This window comes from Mytilus californianus, unplaced genomic scaffold (assembly GCF_021869535.1).
Source record: "Mytilus californianus isolate M0D057914Y unplaced genomic scaffold, xbMytCali1.0.p SCAF_5, whole genome shotgun sequence".
Lineage (NCBI taxonomy): Eukaryota > Metazoa > Mollusca > Bivalvia > Mytilida > Mytilidae > Mytilus > Mytilus californianus.
Genome location: NW_026262701.1, coordinates 99,883,344 through 99,908,011, shown reverse-complemented (window position 1 = coordinate 99,908,011; position 24,668 = coordinate 99,883,344). Strand labels below are relative to the sequence as shown.

At 32.2% G+C, this 24,668-nt stretch overlaps 1 protein-coding gene across 3 annotated transcripts in view; it reads left to right on the top strand.

Moving 5' to 3' along the window:
- Positions 1–24,668, top strand: part of LOC127702122 (C3 and PZP-like alpha-2-macroglobulin domain-containing protein 8) — a 65,758-nt gene that overhangs the window by 23,714 nt on the left and 17,376 nt on the right. For all 3 annotated transcript variants that reach the window (XM_052206197.1, XM_052206198.1, XM_052206196.1), the window contains exons 9-20: positions 1,366–1,464; positions 2,433–2,573; positions 4,765–4,900; positions 5,470–5,646; positions 9,076–9,157; positions 11,379–11,535; positions 18,218–18,295; positions 19,994–20,177; positions 20,552–20,760; positions 20,975–21,130; positions 22,176–22,247; positions 22,968–23,077. In XM_052206197.1, the coding sequence (XP_052062157.1) occupies positions 1,366–1,464; positions 2,433–2,573; positions 4,765–4,900; positions 5,470–5,646; positions 9,076–9,157; positions 11,379–11,535; positions 18,218–18,295; positions 19,994–20,177; positions 20,552–20,760; positions 20,975–21,130; positions 22,176–22,247; positions 22,968–23,077 (1,601 nt within the window). The remainder of the gene's footprint in view (positions 1–1,365; positions 1,465–2,432; positions 2,574–4,764; positions 4,901–5,469; positions 5,647–9,075; positions 9,158–11,378; positions 11,536–18,217; positions 18,296–19,993; positions 20,178–20,551; positions 20,761–20,974; positions 21,131–22,175; positions 22,248–22,967; positions 23,078–24,668) is intronic.

Genomic DNA, 24,668 nt, shown 5'->3' with positions numbered 1-24,668 from the left:
AACAAAATCACAACCAAATTAGAAATGAAATTACAAATATCTCATATAAAAAATACATTACATTGTATATATATTATTAAAATCGGAGACATAATAAATATTTCGCTCTGTAATATCGACTTTTATAAAAAAAAATGTCTATATGACAGAAATGTTCAAAGTTGCCACGATGAAAAAAATAATCTGGTATAGGAAAGATAACTCGGATGCTTTGTTCTTCCTCCTAGCAACAATCGTTTATGTACTGTAATAATCACTAACCTAAATAATCATATAATTTCACAACCATATGCCCTGAGAAATTAATTGATTTCGTACATTGATTATAATCTTACAGTAAATTTTTTAGAACCCTAGTGACTGGACCCACTAGATTAAAGATAAGGTTCACAGCATATTGATTGACTGAAATTTGGACAATTCCTGTTAGCTGATATTATCGTTTGAATCACATGTTACACATACACATTACTTCGCTTAAATATGCCCTGTGTAAAGAATAAGTCTCCTATTGGTATGTCAAAGGTTACAGCAATAGTCACAGTAACCTTTGTTTACAAGAGAATATAATTGACCCGTTATTCAGACCATTACTAAATTATGGTGGATGATATGTTTTAGGGTGAAAAAGACACTATTAATTTAAAGGATGCATGATAATGGTTAAATATTACAGGAGTGATTAATATACTGCAATTTCGGCAAATTTGTTTTCCCATTGTTAGACATCAATTGTTAGAGGTCGTGTCTAAAACAAACACAAAACAATGAAACATACTCGACCCAATTTGTTCTTCTATTACAAATGCATGATTATTGCAAATTGACTAATGCATCAATAATTATGTCCCTTGCATATTTGAGGCTTTATCTTTTCTGGACTATTCACCTCATGTCACTGTAAGGTCTTTAATAATTAGAAAAAAACCGGTAATCTATAAATTGTTGCGGGAAGACGAAATGTTATACAAATCAAAAGAGAAAACCGTCTTACTTGTGCTTAAAATAATACGAAAAACTACTAATGTAGAAGGCAACCATTGCTATTACTGGATTACAAGCTCCAGACATTGGACAGACACATAAATGAGTGTTAAATAACTTAAACAAGTTTATAGAACTTAACATACTGAAGTAATATGCATTAGAAATTATAATTTTGTATGTCATTTAACTGATTGTTAAATTCCATAATTTCTAAGAACTTAGTTCCAAATATATAACATTAGATAGGTTAACTTTTGATCTAATAGTTTATTTTCCCTTTTCAAATTGACTGTAATTTTGCTGTTAATTTGTTTACAGCGTAACAGCTGATGAGATTTTAAACACAAACTCGAATCAAATTATTTGTTGTCATTTTAGGTACGTGTAACACTGAAGCAGTCACAGGACTACATGATTTTTGTAGACTCAATCAACACTACTCAGGCTTTAAACTCTGACTTTACAGGAACAGTCCAGGTATGATGTATATCAAAATGACAGTTATTAAATAAGCGGAAGTGCCAGACCAATTTCATTGCTGTGTGTTTTTTCGTTAAATTTCATATTGTTGGAAAGGTATCATCATAGTATTTTATGGTGAACTTGTTCAGATCAGTCTAGTTTAAGTTGGTACATAACATTACAGGGAGATAACTCTGTAAAAATCAGCAGTTCTATTGTTAAGGAATTAAGCTTCTCAATGATCAAAATAAGTGTTTGTCAAATTGCTATATATCCAATGAATTTTTTCCGATAAAGTGTGTGGTTCAAGTTTTTTGAAATGTTTATATTTTTGTCAAAGGGTCAAAGTAAATATTTTATCAAAATTTTATGAAAATTAAACGAGCCAAATTAATTTAAGTCAAGGTGTCTGGTACCACCTTAATATGTGTTAAATTTACATTATGTTTTTTCACAATTTGATCAATTAATAGTTGTAAATTTTCGAAAACTGCAACAGGATCCCTTGGAGAAATGTCTTGGGAATAATTTTGTGTGATGTTTCTCATTTTCAATGGTCACATCACTGACGTTTCGAATTTACATTCAAGTTAATCAAACCAATGATTAAGAAAGTGTCACAAACATGTTTGGCATTTGATAATCTTAATTAAACTAACTTTCATAAAAAATATATTTTACTGATTAATAGAATGTAATTAATTTTGGTTAATAAGTAGAAAAATTTAAAGATTTCATAAAAAAGCTAAAATTTACCTCACCTTTTACTAGTCTTTCGGGGAGGTTTTCAGATTGTAATAACTGGAAATATTCAGTTGACAGCTGTGCCAATCAGAAATATTGATAAATGTTTCGGCAATTGTTCCAATGAGACAGAATGTTATTCATAATTACTTGTAGTAGGACGTATATGTTATAGTAAAAATTGTATGCCTGGTTTTTGTTAAAATCTATATTTTAAAGAAAAAAGTCATAATTTGTAGGTTCCTGCTGGACTGTCTAAAGGTATAAATGTGTTTGTCAAACCCACTACTATAGGTAATATAATGATACAAGTCGAGGCATTAAGCGGAACACAGGTTACAGATGTCAACGATATTGTAGAGAAAATTATATCAGTCGATGTAAGTAATTTATTGTAACAATCTCTTGAAAAACAAACATTAAGAAACATAAAGAAAATGTTACATATTTGAATGGGTTGCTGTTAAATTGACATATACCTACCATTTGTTATGTATCCGAAGCGCCGCGTTTGATATGATAATGGTCTTCGTCCGTCCATCCTTCTATCCGTCCAAAACACAACAATACTCAGAGATCGTTTGATGTAAAGCTTTCATGTTTTGCAGGATTATTTGTTGTCATATTTTCCTGACCGTGGTAAATCGTCTGTAAGATTTGACCATTTTTATGGGAATAATGAGACTTTGACAATTTTTTTTTAGTATTATAACAATAGCAACTTGTGAACGCAAATCCTCTGAGTCCATTTCACATAAAGCATTTGTACTTTGTAGGAGAGTTTGCCCTCATGTATAGTTGGCCATATTGAAACATTATTTTGATTTGAGCATTTTGACAGGAGTAATGGGACTATATTATACTGATGACACATTGTGACACACAATTTAATTTGTCTTTTATATAGTGAGGGGGACATTTTGCTTTGGTGTAGCAATCTTGCTCATAAGTTTTTGTATTTGGGTTATTGATAGTTCTAGGTATCAAAAATATATGAGTAACCTAAACTAAAAGGGAGATGTGTTAACTGAAGAGTATACAAAATAGTAGTTTAGGAATTTTTAAGAAAGTATTTACTAATTTTGTCACTTGGTCTCATGCGTTCCTGTATGATTTCGCTGACCGATTGGTCAAAATATTAAATGCATTGAAGCCAAACTTGTTTAATGTTCTTTTAAAACGTTGTTTCTTTAAGTGTTAAAATTTGAAATTGCCTCGACCTAATGTCGAAATTTAGAATAAACCTAGGTTAAAAAATATTTTTTTTTTCAAATCAAATAATGCAGATATGTTCTTTTAAAGGTCCGCAACCTTTGTTGGATATTACCAAATGAAAAATATGTTGTTGGTCAAGGACCTAAAAGGTGTCAAATTGGTCCAAATTACAATGAACTGGTGAACATTTTGAAACATTTGCAATTTTGATGCGAGGTTGCAGGGGGATCAACTTAGATACACCCGTCTTGAAAGACGGGACGTATTATGAAAATCCGTTGTCCGTCCGTTGGTAAGACTTCGGAAAATGTTTCAAAAAATGCTTGGTGAATTGTTTATATCTATTGACGTTAGCTCTCTTTTAATTTTTTTTAAATTTTAGATGTTACGTTTCCGAGTGATTTTCCAGTTTTCTGACTATAAATAAAAATGCTTTGAGCAATTTTCATTAAACTTTGGTGAATTGTTTATATATATATTGACATAAATTCCATTTCGATTTTTTTTAAATTTCTGTTCTTAAGTTTTGGAGTATTGGGACTTTATTCTTTAAAAAGGGGGGATTTTCCAGTTTTGGGATAATAACTCAGAAACACTTTGAGCAGTTTTCCTGAAACTTTGATGACTTGTGTATATCTATTGAAATAAGCTCCCTTCTGGTATGACATTGCGGAGTTATGGAAAATCGTCGTTTTGTGTCAATGGGTACCACTGTGTGTGCATGTCTTTTTTTTTTCTTTTTCCTTTTTTTTTGGTGAGGGCCTATTTGAGCAGTGCTCACAGTATTTGTAGTTGATCATATAAATTCATTTAAAGCATAAAGACGACCTAAAAGAGCGATGGGCGTATCATGCAATCATGGTGCAGCTCTTTATTTACTTAACTCACAATTGAACTTTTAGTTAAGAAGAGGAAATTTCAGTGAGCGATATAATTATAAGCAATATTAGCTATATATAACAAATGTGTTGTTCAAGCATAATTTATGTAGTTAAGAGACTTTTAGTGAAGTTTTGGGCGCATGAAATTATGCAGAAATGATCTTGATAACAGTGCTTCGGTACTCATCAGATTTATAATTTATTTTTTTAAAATTCCAAATTGATATATTCAGGAATTTTTTAAAAAAACTAAAAGAGAATATACCAAAGGAATATTTAAATTCATACGTCGATGACACACTGACAACGCCCTGGTAAAAAATGAAAAACCACCTTAAGACAAACAACAGTGTACAAAACACAACATATTCCTTGTGAAGAAATAAGTCAGAAAACTTCGGGTGCACGAAATATATACTATTTCCATTTCCATTTTACATTGCGAATAGATGAGACAATCGTTCTTTATTTTTAGCCTGAAGGAAAGACAAAATATGGTGGAGTGCAGCAATTGTTTGAAGCACAAAGTACCTTACAGACTTTGATAGTCAACCCTGATTTTCCTTCTGATTTTGTTCCAGATTCAAGGAAAATTACAGTGTCTGTTACAGGTTAGGTTATAATATTACCCGTTGTTTGAGAAGTTTGAAAGATAATGTATGATAATATATATATATATATATATATATATATATTTGGTGTCATGATATCTTAGTAGCATGAGTTCGAATCCCGGCGAGGGAAGAACAAAAAATTTGCGAAAGCAAATACAGATCTAACATTGTTGGGCTGATGTTTAGACGAGTTGTATATATATATATATATATATTTATAGGTAACTTTATTAAAACCCTTTGACCTTAATTGACAACTCCAAGAAAAAATACAAAGCCTTTACAGAATATATATGGCTGATTCTTTCTGGTTCTTTTTTATATACCAGGCAAGATATACAGCTTCCCTGGAGTCTATAGTTGTATTACATCAATAATTTATGATCCGGTTACCTGGTTTTACTATGCACCAACTGCAATGTAATAACGAAACGAATTTTGTTATCTCACATGTAAATTACCTATGCTTTTTTTTATCGATTTTGAATTATTTTGGCAGAATAATATCTTTTCAATCATATATCAATGTGATATAAGCATTCTTATGGTGTTTTTTTCTATTTAAGGTGATATATTTGGACAGTCTCTTCAAAATCTTGACTCCATGATAAGAGCACCATATGGATGTGGAGAACAAAACATGATCTCTCTTGTACCAAATATATATGCTTTGTCTTACATGGATGCTGTGAAAAATGTGAAACCGGAAATTGAACAGAAGGCAAAGAAGAACATGCAACAAGGTAAAGTTAATTTGAAAATTCTTAGGTACTCAACATAAGAGTTTTCCAATTGAGTACATACTCATAGGGCCGGTTTGAAATTACCTATTCGGTTTCAAGAATACTAGTTAATTCAGCATTTTAAACTAAGCTTAGAATGTAGATAAATCCAATGACAGTCACTTTGTTGGGAAAATGTTGAAGAGATAAAAAGCTTCTAAAACGGTTACATGTATGTCAATAATGAAACAGATTTAGGGCTAATAAGAAAGTAGCTGCTAAAAAGCAAAATTACAAAAATACCGAACTCCAAGGAAAATTCAAAACGGAAAGTCCTTTATCAAATGGCAAAATAAAAGCTCAAACACATCTAACGAATGGAAAACTTCATGCATTTAACAGAGTCAGCTATTCGGCGTTGCAATTGTTAGAAAATTAATTAGTTTAAAAAAGAATTTTATGATGTAGTTACTCTTGGCATGGCTTTAGAAAAATCAAGAGTATAAATTTGGGTCTCCCATGTTTGCATAATAACATCAAAGGACCCTAAGGCCCAATAAACTTAATGGCAAATGTATTATGTGTGTTCTCAGATTAAATGTTGAAACCCTAGCTGTTTTGAAAATGAATTTAATGTTGAAAGATCCTTTTGTTGTTGCCATCAGGAAGAATAGTCCTTATGCGAACGTTACAGTATGAAATATTAACTTTCTTTCATGTGAACGATTTTGCCTTTCTCAAGCAAAGTAAAAAAGCAAAACAATTAATTATGAAACACACTTAATATTATGGGACAAGACTAAAGTGGTTTATTTTTGTCGAGCCTGCGACTTTTGTTGCAGAAAGCTCGACTTAGGGATAGTGATCCGGCGGTGGCGGCAGAGGCAGCTTTAACTAACGACTTAAAAGCTTAATATATAAGAAGGTAGAAGACCTGGATGCTTCATACTTTGTATATAGATGCCTTATGTTATGAAGTTTCCGTCTGTCATATGTCCATTGTCCTTGACCTCATTTTCATGGTTCTGTCGTCGTCCGTTCGGTGTAAACTATTTCAAAAATCTTCTCTGAATCTACTAAACCAAATTAAAACAAACTTAAGCTGAATGATCCTTAGGGTATCGAGAATAAAGTTGGGGTTTTTTTTTCTGTTTTGTCAAAAAACATGGCCGACATGGCTGAAAATAGAACATAGGGGTAAAATACAGTTTTTGGCTTATATCTCAAAAACTAAAGAATTTAGAGCAAATCAGACAAGAGGTTAAAGTATTCATTAGGTCAAAATCTATCTGCCCTGAAATTATCAGCCAAATAGGGTCTCTGATTTATAGGTTATTGCCCCTGAATTGATGATTTTAAGGAAATTTTGCAGTTTTCGGTTATCTGGAATATTATTATAGATAAAGATAAACTGTTAATACTAGAAATATTCAGCAAAATAAGATCTACAAATACGTTTTTGTATGATCAAAATTGTCAATTGACCCCTTAAGGAGTTATTGTCCTTTAAAGACAATTTTTCACAATATGTTCATTTAGTTTGCTTACTTTAAATAATATTCTCCTTTGAAACTGCTGAATCAATTTCAGCCAAACTTTGGCTGAATGAGTTCAGAGTATCTAGTATAAATTTTGTTTTTTATTTCCTTGTACGTCAAGAAACATAGCCACTATGGCTATGAACTATGAACATAAGGGTAAAATACATTTTTTTGCTTTTGAAGAAAATATGACAGATACAAAGAACATTTAAATGGCATTTTTAAGCCACTTATTAATATATATTGAAAAGCAAAAATAATCATTGATGAAAGATTTAAGCAAAAAATTACAGGTGAACGATTCGGGCTCTTGAGAGCCTCTTGCTTGTAATGTTAATTTCTCTCTGATAATGAGTAATAGGATAACTATATTTTGTATGTGCGTACCTTGCAAGGTCCTCATGCCTGTCAGACAGCTTTCCCTTGACCTCGACCTCATTTCATGGATCAGTGAACAAGGTTAAGTTTTCGTGGTCAAGTCCATATCTCAGATACTATACGCAACAGGTCTACTATATTAGGTATATGGAATAATTGTAAGGTGTACATGTCCAACTGGCAACAGTATATTGTATTGTACAAAAGCGAAAAAAAGGGGGGTAAATTTTTTTTTTTGTGGGGGGAGGGGGAGGGGTCAATTCGAAACAGCAAAGTGTATTGCATAAAAGCAAAAAATTGAATATAAATTCAAATCATATAACCAGTTCTAAGTTCTTTGACTACAGTTATTCTGTATCAGAAATCTATTATGTGTCAAATTTTTAATTACAATCCAAATTCAGACCTGAATCAAGTGCGAATATTGTGTCCATTTTAGCCCAAACTGTTCAGGGTTGGACCTCTGCGGTCGTATCCAGTTGCGCTTGGCAAAGCAATTTATTGTGTTTTGGTCTGTTTTTCTTTAACTATAAACAATAGGTCAACTATATTTGGTGTATGGAATGATTGTAAGGTGTATATGTCTGTCTGGCAGGTATCATATGACCTTGACCTCATTTTCATGGTTCATTGGTCAAAGTTAATTTTTCCTGTTTAAGTTTGTTTCTTAGATACTATATGCAATAAGTCAACTATATTTGATCCATTGAATGATTGTAATGTGTACATGTCTATCTGACAAGGTTCATCTGATCTTGACCTTATTTTCATGATTCATTGGTCAATATAATTTTTTCATTTTGATCTGTTTCTTGTATACTATAAGCAATAGGTCAACTATATTCAGTGCATGGAATGATTGTAAGGTGTACATGTATTTCTGGCTTGGTTTATCTGACCTTGACCTCATTTTCTTGGATCATGTTAAGTTAATGTGATACTTGTAGTAAAACTTTATATTTAGGACTATCAACATGAAATCAATGGTCAATAAAGCAGGCGAGACATTTCAGCGTATGTACTCTCTATCTTCTAACTGCGTCGCAAGTGGCGAAAAATGTCTAGTAACCGCTTAACTCCTTCCATCTGTTTGAAAGACCTTTGGTAGAAAACTGTCGTCAAATTGTTCTTCACTTGTATAAAAGGAATAATTTTGTATTGGTCTGGAGTATTGTAATACTGATTTGTAATGTGTACTCAGCAATTATTAAATTATACCACTTCCTGGTAGCTGATAGGTTCGAAAATCATCTTCATCAGGTATGCTTTAATACTCATGCTACCTCAATGAATTGCATGCAGCTAGGACTCAGTTCCAGACCAGGCATTGGTCTTGTTTAAATCATTTCGGACACTGTAACTATAATAAATAAATTGACGAAATCCTGGTCTGTGATTAAAGGAACTGATGACTGAAACTTGAGTAAGCATACTCTTGACAATGTTAAAGATGTTTTATTTTTATTAAATTGATTACAACAATCAAATCAGTAAAAGTTTATTATAATCAAATATCTATTTTGTTTAATAGGTTACCAACGGGAACTTAACTACAAGCACCCAAACGGAGGTTTTAGTGCATTTGGAAAGTCCGACAATTCCTTTACAACATGGTAAATATCCTTGAACTCATACAAAAAAAAATCTATTTTCATGTTATTATTTTTCAACACAGCAACATTAGGTGTATTGGGACTATTTATTATCTAGGTATTTTATATATAGAATGATAGATCAATTAGCATAATTTGTTTCTCGTTCTCTTAAGTATTGCAAAATGTATCACGGGATATCTTATATTTGTCATGATTCTACCTTACAATGTCAGAAACTGCCTAAGAGGTAAACTTTTGAAGAAGGGAAACATGTATTATTCATCACATGTATGTACACAATGACAAGTTTGAAATGTATAAGGATTTAGTATCTGAATAAAAGTTTCACATTGGAATTTAAGTTTTCTACTTGAAAAAGGATTTTTTACCATTTGGAGACAGAAACTTGCCACCCAAAGTCTGGGTTGCTTGGCCCCAGAAAGTCCTTTAAAAAGGCTGTCTGACGTCAGACCAATCTCGAACTATCAGCAGGAAAACTTGTTTCCTACCCGAACACATTATTTTGTCTCCGATCTGACATGTCTTTTCCTATTTCATTTCGTGCTCTTAAACGATGAACATTAAATACTAATTATCAAGAATTTGGATTGACCTGTCCAATAATCGAACCAACAGAACCTCAGAACTAAAGGCGAGTTCGCTCGAGCAGTTTTAAAACGTAGATATGTCAATTTCATCTATTTATCGGTGTCTCAACTCACTAGCAACATGTTTTCGCTGTCTCAGACCAGTATAATTGCCTGATCTGTAGATAAGCAAGTGAGTCTTATTCCTGATCGTGACATTTTGACTGAGTGTGAATTCGTTAGGCGGTTGATGCATGCTAGCAGGAGAGCCTTACTTAGTCGACGAACCCTGTCTCTCTCCTTTTTGAGGTCATTCCCTCAGTTTGTTTTTCTTATCTTGATTTGCCTCTTTTAAAAAATCGAGTTACAAGATTTGACATAAGTAGTCTCCTGTCGCCTTAATTTAACATGTTAATGACGTCATTCTGACGTAAAAACTTTTCCTAATTGGAGTGTTTATATTGGATTATCCTATCATATATCATTACATTACTTTGAAAGAATTGAATAATTGTACTTTGGTTTTTTTTCTTTCAATTTCATGGACAAGTTATGGCTCTTGTAAAAATGTCTCCCTTATACAAATATGTCTTTTAGTGCCATTACATAATTGCACATATAACCTTATTGAAAATTCTCTTATGGTTGTAGCATGTTATCTATTTCTTGCATGAAGAGATATTTCTTGTATCACACTGCACGGAATGTGATACGAAAAAGTGATACGAAAACTGCGTTAATTTGATTAGCCTATCCAGCATCATGAGACAATATTACGACATTTCCATTGGATATTCGTTAGGTCATTGATAACTTTCAGAGGATAAGACGATGTACATTTCGTCCATGGCAACGGGAATTTAGGATTTCTTCTATAATAAAACAAAACAAAAACACTTTTCACCTGGAAATCTTCTTTTTAACAAATTTATTTCATTCTGAAGCGTACACAATTTTTTAAAATGTCTGATGTTGAAGTTTGATGCCGGAACAGGACATATGACGTCATGCTGGTTTGTGTGAAAGATTAGATCAACGATTCGCGGAATTTTTAATTCAACGCCATAAAAGTGTTGACCATAAGAGAAATACGTTTAACAACTTGTGAGAATTTGATATCGCTTGATATCAAGTCTCGTTAATAATTTAAATAGTAATAATAAACTAGCTGAAGGCTCGTTTATTATTATAATGAGATTAAAAAACTCAAGTTGATATCAAGCGATATTCAATTCTTACGCATAATGAAATTTATAATTACAGACTTCACTATTTTCTACTCCGAAACTACTAGAATTTAAACAGTCTTTAACAGAATCATTAGAAATGCGTCTGTTTTCAATTTTATATCAAATGGTTTGTCTTCCGACAAAAACCACAGGGTGACATTGCTCTGCATAACTAATTCTCTAATTCAGTTTGTGATATGCATAGATGTCAAGTGAGCAAAACATCACAATAAAGTCGCTAAACTAATGTTTTTCAAAAACGTGTAATTAATTTGTGTTGATCGATAAATTGGCCTTGCAGAAAGTCTTTATAATCATCCATTTACATTATCTGTGAAGAACGATAGTATATTTATTGATAACATGCTGAATCTGACAATTATAATTCATATACATGATAAGCATAGATAACTCTGATTTCAGGTTGACTGCTTTTGTAATGAAGTCCTTTGCGCAGGCCAGCAAATTCATTTTCATTGATGAAAAAGTGTTAGCCGATGCTAAAGATGCCATAATGTCGCAGTCAAATAGAGACGGGTCGTTTAATGAACCTGGAAATGTAATCCACAAGGATATGATGGTAATAGCATATGTCTTGTGATAATGATAATCATAATGATAATGTTTTTTTCTCAAATTTTTAGATGACTTGGCACTTTTGGGCATGTCAGCTATAACTATCACTAAGCGTTCGCTGCAGTCGACGTCGTCGTCGTCATCATCGTAATTTTTTTCAATGATCCTATACTTTGAAACAATTGGACTAATTTAACCCACAATAACCCACATTTCTATGATTGATTACATCTCAAATATCTTAGTGAACTTGAACTTGAGATTAAGGATACTACAAAAAGTAGAAGGTCTGCTTCGTATCTTAATTTTTTCCTGGAAATTGACATATATGGACGTCTTCAAACTAAATGATATTACAAACGTGATGACTTCAACTTCCAAATTGTCATTTTCACATTTCACAGCAGTAACATTGTATGGTGTTTACAAATCTCATTTAATACGTTACGCTCGTGCATGTTCACACTTTTCGGACTTAATTATATGGGATGTGCTCCTGATCCAGCAAAGTTATGGGAAAGAAAAACTTAAATCGTCACTACAAACGTTTTATTGTCACTATCACGAATTGGTTGACCGAAACGATATATGTTGGTGTCTCAACTCACTAACGATATGTTTTCCCGGTCTTAGATACTAGTATAGTCGTCGGATCTGTAATTTTATCGATTGTATCCAATTCCCAATTGTGACATTTTAACTGCGTGTGAATTCGTATGACAGGTGATGCATGCATTGCAAGAGACCAGGCGCGTAGCTGCCTTTACGCAAAAAATCATTTGCTTGCACATTTTTTTCACAAAAAAAATAAAAATTCTGAAATTGAATTAAGGATAGTTTTTAGTCTTTACAGATTATCGTGTTGGGCGGTGTTAAAAGCCCAAATCTCTGATGTCGTCTCTAGCAGTGACTAATAAGGAACTATATCCTTCAATATTCGCAATCTTCTCAATTCTAGTTACAATGCCAGTAACTACATCAACTACTGAACGGTCATTTAGTGCATTACGGCGACCGAAAACTTCTCCGTTCAACCATGGTACAGGACAGACTATCTTCGTTGGCGCTCATACATGTTCACAAAGAAATGGATATCAACACCGAGAGAGTTCTGCGATCATTTGCCTTGGCAAAAAATAGATATATTGATTTTCGATATTAATATACTTTAAGTCTTACATGCAGTATTAACATTTAATAATGCAGGCTCAATACAATCACCTTGAAAACATCTCAGATTTATTTCCCTTACTTATAAGTCAAGACTTAAAAGTGGCCGTTAGATTTCGTATTCCTATTGTCCGTTCGTCCAAAAGACTATTAATTCACCTGGGGTATCTGTGTCCCAAATGACCTTCTACCGTTGTCGTAGAAACCTTTCCTTTGATTTGAGAATGACTTTCGTGAGAAACACTACGGGTGTCTTGCAAGAAGCAGTAACTGCTTACCCTTCCGGAGCACCGGAGGTCGCCACATAGTTGTTTTTGGTCCGTGTTTTTCATCTGTATTTAGTTTTCAATGTTGAATGATTTTGTTTCTCCTTTTGTGTCTTATCTGTTCCCGGGTTTGTCAATTGTTCATTGATTAACGCTTCGTTTGTCGACTCTTCCTGGTCTTCCCGTTTTATAAAATTTATTTTATATTTGAAAATAACCATGTTATTAATATAAGCAGCAAATTACGGAACTCACTAGACTTTTACTATCGTTTCATGAAAATATGGTATAGTAAGAAACAGATAGGGTATTTTTCATGTTCAAAGCAGTCACTGTAATTACTCATATGCCCGAGCTTCATGGGGATTCGCTTCCCTCGACCACCGTATACGATGCTGCCCTGGATCCCCGACTAGGGTGCTACCCTGGACCTGTTGCGGACTTTGAGCGGTCCATAGCCTCCTCCTTCGCCGAATCACTATAAAGTCCACAAGTATTCACAAAATAGGAGTTTGGGCGTGAAGGAGTGATGTGAATTTCAAAAGCATGGCATACCGGGAAAATGCTCGAAAAAAGTAATCATTTTCTGCATAAAATGGTCCAAATTTTTTTTTCGATAGTTATGATTGCACTTTATTTAAGTCCAGCTACGCACCTGGGGACTATTACCCTGTCGAATCACCTGTTTTCGCACCTACTGGAGTTAGTGCTACTCCCTCAGTTTCTGTTTGTTTCCTTAATTTGTCTCTTCCGTATCGATTTATGAGATTTGAACAGTACTGTGGCCTTAATTTAACCAAACTTGATTCCATTCTCATTTTTATTAATCTGAATTATCCTTTATGTTTCTAGTATGAAGTTTGTGTTTTTTTTTATTCCAGTCAATCAACTAACATGATCGTCATGACTTAAAATAGAACGGATTGGTAAAATGCATTATGTGTTAAATATTTTGAAAACCATAATAGATGGTGTATAACTTACAGGGCAAAAATGTGTAGAACGCCAATATTTGCCTTCTTCCTCTTCCGTCAAAATGTTAAAATATTTTCTTATCTGACACTTTAAGCAACACTATTGGCCATTAATGCTATTGCCATCACTTGCTGTCCACTGTTGTCGTAAACAATTTCAAAGTCTCTTTATTAAACCACTGCACATTGTTTTTCATTTAAAAGAAGATATTGCACTTATTTGACGAGTTTGTTGTTTTTTTCTTCTTTTTTTTAAACTATAATATATTGGTAGAAAATGAACAGCAAAATATGATGTACAAAAATGCCTTATGACCGAAACCCTTAGATGACTCCCTATATGAGTTATGATATTGCCCTTTAAAGATTGTATTGCTTATTTTCTAGTTTGACCTTTTATCTTGAAAGCTATGATAGATAGGTAGAAGCTGTTAACAGCAAAAATTATTGACAAAACAAGATCTACAAAAATGTTTATCTGACCCAAACGATAGGATGACTCATTATTGGAGTTATTGGCCTCAAATGAAGCTCATTGACTGAAATTTGCTGTTATGCCTTTATCTTTAAAACTATAATAGACTGGTAGAAACTATAAACAACAAAAATGATCAGCAATACACAAACTCTTGTCAGACCGAAACCCATGTAAGACTTCTTAAATCACGATTTTTTTACTAAATTTTCTAGTTTTTGCCCATTATTTTAAATTTGTAATAGATGGGTTGAAACTGTTAACAGCAAAAATCATCAGCAATACAATATCTACAAAAAGACCCTTATAAATGAAATTATATGATTATTTCATTTAGAAGTTTTTGCCAAAAAATACAATTAGATCGGTTAATTTTCAAGTATTTGACCACTTCATGTATTTTAAAAAGAAAACTTTGTTCTCAGATTAAGCTTTAGAGGGGGGGGGGGGGGGTTTAAAAAGGAAAATAACTCTGATATTTGTTTGAGTTAAATTGTAATGAAAACAACTATCTACATTTCAATCCTTGTGTTGTCTGTTTTTATATTCTCTCTCATTTTGTTAAAATAGGAATTGTGCCTGAATAAAAATTTACATTTTGGGGAAAAAATCTTATCCCAAGTTTTGATACTCGTCCTGAAGATGTTTTAAAAGATTTGGTATAAAGATGAAAATATTGAAAATGAGATCAGTCTAAAAGGTCCAGCTAGCTAAACAAGAGACTAGATCACAGCATCGACGATACCTTTAACATAGTTTTGTCAATTATCTCTAAAACAATAATAGATAGGTGGAAACTGTAAATACTAAAAATGTTCATCAATACAAGATAAATTTTTGGCAGGTGAGCGTTTCTGTCTCTTAGATACCTTTTTATTAGTCTGTATACAACTTTTTCATGTTAACGCGTTTTATATCTATCGTTCTGTATTGTTCAGTGGTATCAGCCTCTCTTGTTGCCTCTGTGATAGAGGTTTAACTACACTTAGTAATCTTAGCTACACTAGTAAATGAATTTTAGTCTCAAACGGTCATTTTGATCTAAACATCATCTGAAAAGTCTGAACAATTAATCATTAAGTCATTTTCAGTCTTTCAATTAATTTTCAGAATTATTCACTGCAGTAAATGCAGTACTTTTCAGATCATTTGATTGCAGTCATTTCAGTACTGTTAAGTAGCTTGTCAGACAATTCAATTGATGTTGATGTGTACAGGTAAATAACAACTACTGTAAACCGGGAATATTTTACGCTGTATGGATTTGCGATTAATAGGGGTTCTTTGCAAATATTAATAATGATTTTGAAACGATACAGTTCTACATGTATCTTAAATGAAGTGTTGAAAATTGACTAGAACACCTTTTTGTCTTAACAAAGTGTACGGTTCATTAATGCACATGTAGATTTAAAGTTATTTGACTTATAGTAAGTATAATTAAATCGCTACATTTACGTTTGCTTGTAAAAACACATAAACAAGTAATAATGAAAAATTGCTATAATAAGAGCGAATAAGAAGCTGCGAGGATTACGGCTAATTAATCAATCTTTTCGTCATATTCATTACCTGACTGTCACGGGTGTTGTTTATATAACAATATCAATAATTTCAGCTTGCTTGGCATGTATTCCAAGTTAATTTTTACCATCAGTTAAAGTTATATATTTTTTGTCTCGCCTGTGACGAAAGTCACGGAAAGCGAGACATAGGGATTGCATTTCCGGCGACGGCTGCGGCGGGCGGCGGTGGTGGCGTCAACAATTGTGAAGTTTTCTGCTTAAGTTAGTTTGAAAGGATGTACTTGTGATAGATCAATGATATTTTGTATGAAGTCGCATTACTATCAGTACATATTAGTTTGACGACTATTTTGAAGCTCTGGCCCCTAGGACATGGTCTAGTGACTTTGAATTAATAAGCAATTTTCAATGTTAATTTTTCTGCTTGAGTTTGTTTGATAGGATCTAATTGTGATAGATCAATGATAATTTTGTATAAAGTTGCATTACTATCAGTACATATCTTTTTGATGACTTTTGAGGCCCTGTACCCTAGGTCATGGTCCAGTGACTTTGAATTAATTAGCAATTTTCAATGTTTAAAAGTTTCCTGCTTAAGTCAGTTTGATAAGAACTACTTGTGACAGATAAATGATATTTTGTATAGAGTTGCATTACTATCAGTACATCTCAGTTTGTCGACCATTTCTAGGCACTCACCACAAGATCATGGTACAGCGACTTTGAACTAAAAAGCAATGTTGCTGTCCATCAGATTGTATTTTTCTGAATTTTTATGCGGACAGGCGAGACAGTTCTCTGTGTCAACAGTTTATTAATATTGCCTTTCATTTAGAAATATAGTTACGTGTATGATAAGTGGTATAGATATGTCGTCTGTACAACCGATGTTATAAATTAGTTATCTACATATTCTATATACGGACATGTATGGTCTTCTTTCTTGAATCGGTTTTCCTTGAAATATTCTAGGACTTTTTATTTTCACGTTTCAACTCTTACCACGGAAAAAGCGAAAATAAAAAACTGCCTGGAAATTTCGGTGTTTACAGTACTAAACAGTCTGAATATAGACTGAACAGATCTAAATTGACTGCAAGTGAATTGTCTGAACAGTACGAAATTGACTGAAAGAATGAAGACTTAAAAAATCAAGTGCCCAGTTTTTAAGAGCGGTTCTAACCAAAATGACTGTTTCAGATCAAAACTAGTGGTATGTAGTCAACAGCTTGATCTAAAAACTGTCTGAACCTAATTCTACTTTGTGATGAGTAGATATATCTTTAAAATGTTAATAACGAGGTTTAAAAGTCTATCTTTATACACTCGTTTACGGGACGTATTATGGTATACCGTTGTCCGTCGTCAACATGTCGGACAATAACTCAAAAACGCTTTAACCAATTTGCATGAAACTTTGGTGAATTGTTTATAACTATTGACGTGAGCTCCCTTTCGTTTTTTATAAATTTTAGATTTTACGTTTCCGAGTTAGGGGGTTTTATTCATTAAAAAAGGGGGATTTTCCAGTTTTCAGACAATAACTCAAAAACACTTTCACCAATTTGCAAGACACTGTGGTGAATTGTTTATATCTATTGATGTGAGCTGCCTTTCGATTTTTATAAATTTAAGATTTTACGTTTCAGAGTTATGGGGTTTTATTCATTTAAAAAAAAGGGGGATTTTCCAGTTTTCGGACAATAACTCAAAAATGCTTTTAGCAGATTTCATGAAAACTTTGGTGAATTGTGAATTGTTTATACCTATTGAGGTAAGATCCCTTTCGATTTCTATAAATTTTAGATTTTACGTTTCCGAGTTCTGGGATTTTATTCATTGAAAAAAGGGGGATTTTCCAGTTTTCGGGCAATAACTCAAAAATGCTTTCAGCACTGTCGTGAAACTTTTGTGAATTGTTTATATCTATTGAGGTAAGATCCCTTTCGATTTTTATAAATATTAGATTTTACGTTTCTGAGTTATGGGATTTTATTAATAAAAAAAGAGTGATTTTCCAGTTTTCGGACGATATCTTTAAAGTGCTATGAGCAGTTTTCATGAAACTTTAGTGACTGTTTTATATCTATAAAGATAACCTCCCTTTAGTTTTTCATAAATTTCTGATATGACATTGAGAAGTTATTGAACTTTATTCTTAGTATTCTTTGAAAACATGACGGACGTATCATGCGCTCATGGCGCAGCTGTTTATTCTTGTTGAGTTCAAGGTTGATGTTTTGCCATGTATCATATTTCTTTTTCTGTTTTTAAGACTGGTACCAGTGCAGGACCAATGCTTACAGCTTATGTATATATAGCCTTTAAAGAAACGCAAAACGCAGAGATTGCGGTAAGTTATATAAGATAACATATTCTGTAATATATATGTCATTCTAGTTTATCACTTGGGCCTCTTAATTTAATCAACGTTTTAATGGTTTTATATAAGTATAAATGTACCATGATAAGTACTCAAATTTTAAAACATTTTTTGTATGCAGAATTTCCTAAAATAGCAATAATACATTCCCATGAGTGTCCTTTTAAAAGCCAATGCGTAAATAGTTTAATCCAATCTGTGGGGGGGGGGGGGGGTTGGCCCAGGTGAGCTCTATGGGCACGAGTGTCCTTGCTCAAGGTTTGTAATTTTCCAAGTTTAAAAAATCGGTATATCTCTAGAACGGTAAATGACTCACTGCCCACATTCGAACATTGTCTGTGTGTTGTTGTTCTTAGCATTGTGTATGAGTTTCATTAACTTTACACCAGACACACATAAGTTAGAGTATGGAAACTAAAATTTGCAATTTTCCAAGCTATAAAGGGGAATAACTCTAGAACAATTGACGACATACTGCGTGTTGTGGTTCTTAGCATTGTGTATGAGTTAAATAACATTTGGATGAGGAAAACTTAAGTTAAGAGTGCTGAAACGAAACAATTAGCAATTTTCCAAGTTATAAAGGGGCATAAGTCTAGAATGGTAAGTGACTCACTGGCCAAATTCAAACTGTGTATGCTAGTTATGATTCTTAGCATCATAAATTGAGATCAGAAAAGCTTAAGTTAGAGTACTGAAACCATAATGGGACGGACGGAAGGACGGACCGGACGAAAGAACCATAAACTTACATATTTTATCTGAATGTCGATCGTCGATGCTGTGATCCTGGATGCAAAAACTCAAGTTGACAGAGATCTTAAATAAAACCATAAAAGAAGTTATTGTACCCACTTTTGCAGAAACTATAATAAATACAGAGAAAATTAGTTTCAAAAATGTATAGCAAAATAAGATTCACAAATAGATGAATCGGAATGAAAATGAAGTGCTTGATGTTATACGAAATTCATATTATTTTCTAAGCCGAATGATGTTTTGAAAATAAAAGGAATGCCTTGATTACTATCGATGCATAATTACAAATTGGGCTCGAATACTCTTCGGTCCTTTCTTTACAAAAAAATCAAAGTAAAACCCTTGAAGTGGACAACACTAAGAATGTATAGAGAGTTAAATTTTGTTCGAGTTTACAGATGCTACAATGTTATAGATCATTACAACTTGTCTTTTTCTATAGCAGCCAAATTGTCTTTAGGCTGAGTTGACTTTTACACTTTCACCTTCAAGTAACATATGGATCAATTTACCTTGACAAAATTGCGGCACTGTTAGCTCGATTCGTGTTGCTTCGTCAATTTAGTTCTTCTGTCATTTTTGGGAGTTGTATTATCTTTACCACATGAACGATTGGAGTTATAGGAAATATACCAATATTCTTATTTTGAAACCGTTTACTAATGCGAAGCGACATAGAGTGAATAACTGTTGAACATTAGATAATTAGATTTAAACAACTACATGATTTGCCAAGGTGACTTTTTTTTATTTTCAGTTTTGGTTCAGTGGGGTTTCTTTTTATTGAATTCCTCCCCCTCCCCCTCCCCCTCAGAACCATCAAGCTCTTTGATTTATCGTATCTATTTTTCAGTAACAGTGAATAATCCTTGCTTACAGCAACACAAATAATTTGTTCTTTCCATTTAGATTCCAGATAGCTTCGATGCAAGTCGTACTTTACAGTATTTGGTGGAATTCTATAAGAAAACGCCAGGTCTTACGGCTTTCCAAAGAGCAGTTCTAGCATATTGTTTTGCTCTTGGCAACAGCCAAGTTGAGCTGTCCAACGTTTTGGTTGATCTAAATGGTGTTTCAACAATTTCAGAAGACGGTAAAAAAATGTATTTCCCCTCCGTTAATTATTTATCAGCATAAATAATTTGTTTATGTTAATATATATCAATTCTTTCTTTTTTCGTTAAATCAACATTAAGATGAACATATGATATGATTTCAATGTACTCGGCACATGTTTCTAGACAAGTCCAAACAGAAGACACGAAACTTCATAATATGAATTATGATAGAATTTAAAAAAAATACTTTTTCAAAACTTCTTTTTTCATATCCAGACTTTAAAATGACCAATGAATTATATGTTTGACGATTGATATTAGACTTAAAAAAATATTTCAATATTTGTGTATGTAAGGTGAAAGGTTTGTATAAAAACTTAGTCAAAATATTTTGCTTTATCAACCAAAGGTGATGTAAGATGTTGGTGTGACTTGAAAAAAAAAGAAGTCGGAAATCAGAAAATGTACAGCACATATGATGTTAAACCATCTGCAATAGAAACAGCTGCATATGTTTTGCTGACACACGTTAAAAAGGGTGATATGACAAGTGGTAGACCCATTGCTAAATGGATGATTTCACAGATTAATGGAAAAGGCGGATTTTTATCTACTCAGGTAATATTATATAAGACTTTGATAAATACTTCAGAATACTTTAAAAGTTCCACTGCCAAATTTTGAGAAAAAAGATAACGTTAAGAAGGCACTTGGATCATATAATAAGCTTGTAATTGTAGTATAAAAAAACTTAAAAGAATACATGCACTTTTATAATATCTGAATCGTAGATGTTTTGCTTACAAAGTAAATATTTTTTGGAAAATTTTAGGACACAGTAATGGGCCTTCAAGCCTTGTCAAGTTATGCTGAAAAATTGACAGGTGGACAAAAAGCTGCAACAGTTACCTTTAAATCAATGGGCCAACAGGATGTTACGTTCTCATTGAATAATGACAACGCGATACTTCTACAGTCAAAAAACATGGTAAATCAAACAATCTATTTTATACATTTAACCTGATTAGATGTGTCTAAAATAACACACCCTGTTTAAAAATATTGATAAATAAGGAATGTCTATAGTCACATTTTATAATACATGTATAATTACAATTTTTCTATTTACTTTTTCTTATATAGAATAACCCTTATAACGTAGGCATCTTAGCCAGGTAAAATAAGTTGAGTAATTCTAAGAAAAAGTGTCAACCTCAGAGCTAAATTTTTATTTTCTTTAAATCGTTTTCTGTTTTTAATTGATGCTTATACTCAGATTGCTTGGCAGTCAACTTACACTTGTATACTGTCAGTAATAGGTAATTTGATTGCTGAATCCTTAGTAAGATACCTTTTCAATTTATCTCTGATATTTTGTTGTTCATTCCCACTTTACCTTTCATATATAGAAATCCAGTATTATCCTTATTTGCAAAAATATAGAAATACTTTGTAATGAAAAGAATTACAGCAACAAAAACAAAAGCTCTATTCCCACAATTCTATACTATACACACAATTTTATTCAATATTTACACAGCGACAACGGGAACATTTCGCACCAGTGTAATAATTTTGTTTATCTTCTTTATCGTCCTTAGTCGAAGATTCACAATAATACATGCATGCATTTATTTTTGATAAACGGTTGGTTTGTTTAGTTATGTAATTCCAGCCTGCTGTGCTAATTGTAAAAGAGAGGCGAAAGATATGAGATTTTTAGTACATTTTTCTTGTTACGTTCAAGGTTGGTTAGATCGTCCCTCTCATGTTCCTATCTGCTAAGTCTACATGTACAATCAAAGAACTTTATCCAACAATTCTTGAATGGTCTATAAAAGAGAGATGAAAGATACCAGAGGGAACTTCAAACTCATAAGTCGAAAATAAACTGACAATTCCCAATGCCCTTGCAAAAAAGAAAAAGACCAAAAGACAAACAACAGTACACAAAACACAATATAGAAAACCGAAGACCTCCAATGAACAGTTTTTACAATTTCAATTTTATTGTTCTGTTCTATTATTTCTAGCCGAATGTTGATCAGATCGCCCAGAATGGCATCACAATCGAGGTTCAAGGTGCTGGTAATATTGTTGCTGCTGTAAGTTATTAGAAAAAGAGATGATTCCATGCATTTGGGTTATTACAGTTACATGAATTTGTAAATAATGTCTGAACTCACTGTATTAATCTTTGAAAATTATTGGAACTTTAAATCATAACAAGAAACTATACATGTGTTTAGAAATTTTCTTTCCTGTGATCAATCATTTTAATTTTATCAAGAGCTGTTTTTAAAATTGCTAAGTTTTGAAAGCAAGACCCTTTAAATTTAAGATAACAACAGTTGAGGAGAGCTGTTTCAACTATGCAATTTTGATAAATACCTAACAACTGCATTAAAAGTTATACATAAAATGTTGGTTGAACCGACCAGGTATCAGAAAATAAGTTGACAATATTCATACGTATAATCTCTACGATAAAGTATAATCAATTATTCCTAAAAAGCAATTTCATCTATTCAATAAAGACTACTACCCAAAAATTTCAAAATGTCTATATTATTATTATTTTTTATATTGAAGAAAACCTTAATGTTTCAATTTTATTTAGATATATTATTATATAATCTTTGACTCTCCTTATTTGAAAAACATCATTTTTAAATTGAAAAAAAAAGTGTATAAGTTACGCTTTGGAATTACAATTCTTTACAATAGTATTGAAATGGCTAAATTTAAAGGTGTGTCCTGTATTTAGATATTCATCTCAAGAAATAGTACGAAATATATATTCTTTTTCCCCTCTTTTTTGCAAGGTTAACTGGGAGTACAATATAAATGTTGCTGGTAATTTCCCAGATCTTCATGTCCAGGCAACCAGCTACACTGTCGACTATTATAATATATTGATTGAAGCATGCGTATGGTATGTTCATTTACTCTTACCAATTAATTACTTCTGATGTTTATATTTTCTCACATGTTTTAATTGACTTTGAACTGAAATGATTATTTTGATCTGAATCCATCCGACGATTCATAACCAGACATTAAGTTTCAGGTTTACAGTAAATTTCTAGGAAGGTGTTTTTCTATGCATACTATTCAGAAGTTTATAGAAATTTATTTTGACATAAATCAAAATATGTTCAGTATTTAATGTTTATCTTCGGTTTACCCTGGGATTTTTAATTTTCTCTATATTATTGCTCCTTGGCCAATGGATGAGACTATGAGCTATCTTTAAGATATAGGTTGACATATATTTTCTTCATTATGAAAAATTTGTCTATAGTTGTTATATTGCCCAATTTACCATATCTCCTTATTTGGAATATCCTATATAGGGGGAGCACTCCTGCTATTGTATTGTTTTCATTTTCTGTGTTTATTCTTCTTTTAATGCCTACCTTTTGTCAAGTGATATATTGTCATTGAGAGATTAGTGCATATAAAAAAGTAAAACAACAAAAATACTGAACTCCAAGGAATATTCATAACGGAAAGTCCCTTATCAAATGGCAAAATCAAAAGCTCAAACACATCAAACGAATGGAAAACAACTGTCATATTCCTGACTTGGTACAGGCATTTCCTTATGTAGAAAATGGTGGATTAAACCTGGTTTTATAGCTAGCTAAACCTCTCACTTGTATGACAGTCACATTTTTTTTTTATCTTTTATTTGTTTTTCAATAGTCAGGATTTAATATACATGTACCCCTACACTACCACCTGACAAGGGTATCAAGGGGTTACATATAAAAAATAATTCAGTATACAATATATATCACTGACAAGTTGATTTTTATAATTATACATGTAGTATTTAAGGTTACATATAAATTTTATTTGATTATATTCTCTCGCTCTCTGACTTTCTCTCATACAATACAAATACTCTTCACTCATTTGCTTTGCTACAATATGTACATGATGTATCTTGACTTACATTTTAAAAACAAAATATTTTAAAGAAAAAAAAAAAACAAAAAAAAACTCAAGGCTAAATATTTGCTCATGATATATAGATATTTTATTCTCTCACTTATATGAAACAATAATTAATTAAATATTACATGTAAAGGAGACCAAAATTTTTCACACACTTGGACTCTATTATTTTTCTTTGCAATATAATATTCAAGAAATTGGTATTTCTTTATTCTATTCTTTAACCCAACCATATTTGGTTTTGTTTCATTTAATTTACATTTGTATATATAGTTTTTTGTAATTATGACTAACAGATTCAGTAATAAACTTTCATGTTTGCAACCAAGAAACACATTCTCTTTGTTAAGAACAAAGTTTACAAAAAAAAGTTTTACTGCATTTGAAAAAGACTGCCACAATTGAAAAGTTATTGGGCATTCAAAAAAAAGGTGTTCAATGGTTTCTTCACCAAGTTTACAAAAAGTACACATCTTGGTGTCTTTTAATTTAATTTTGTATAAAAAGGTATTAGTTGCTATGATTCTATGCAAAAATTTGTATTGAAAAGTTCTTAAATAAAC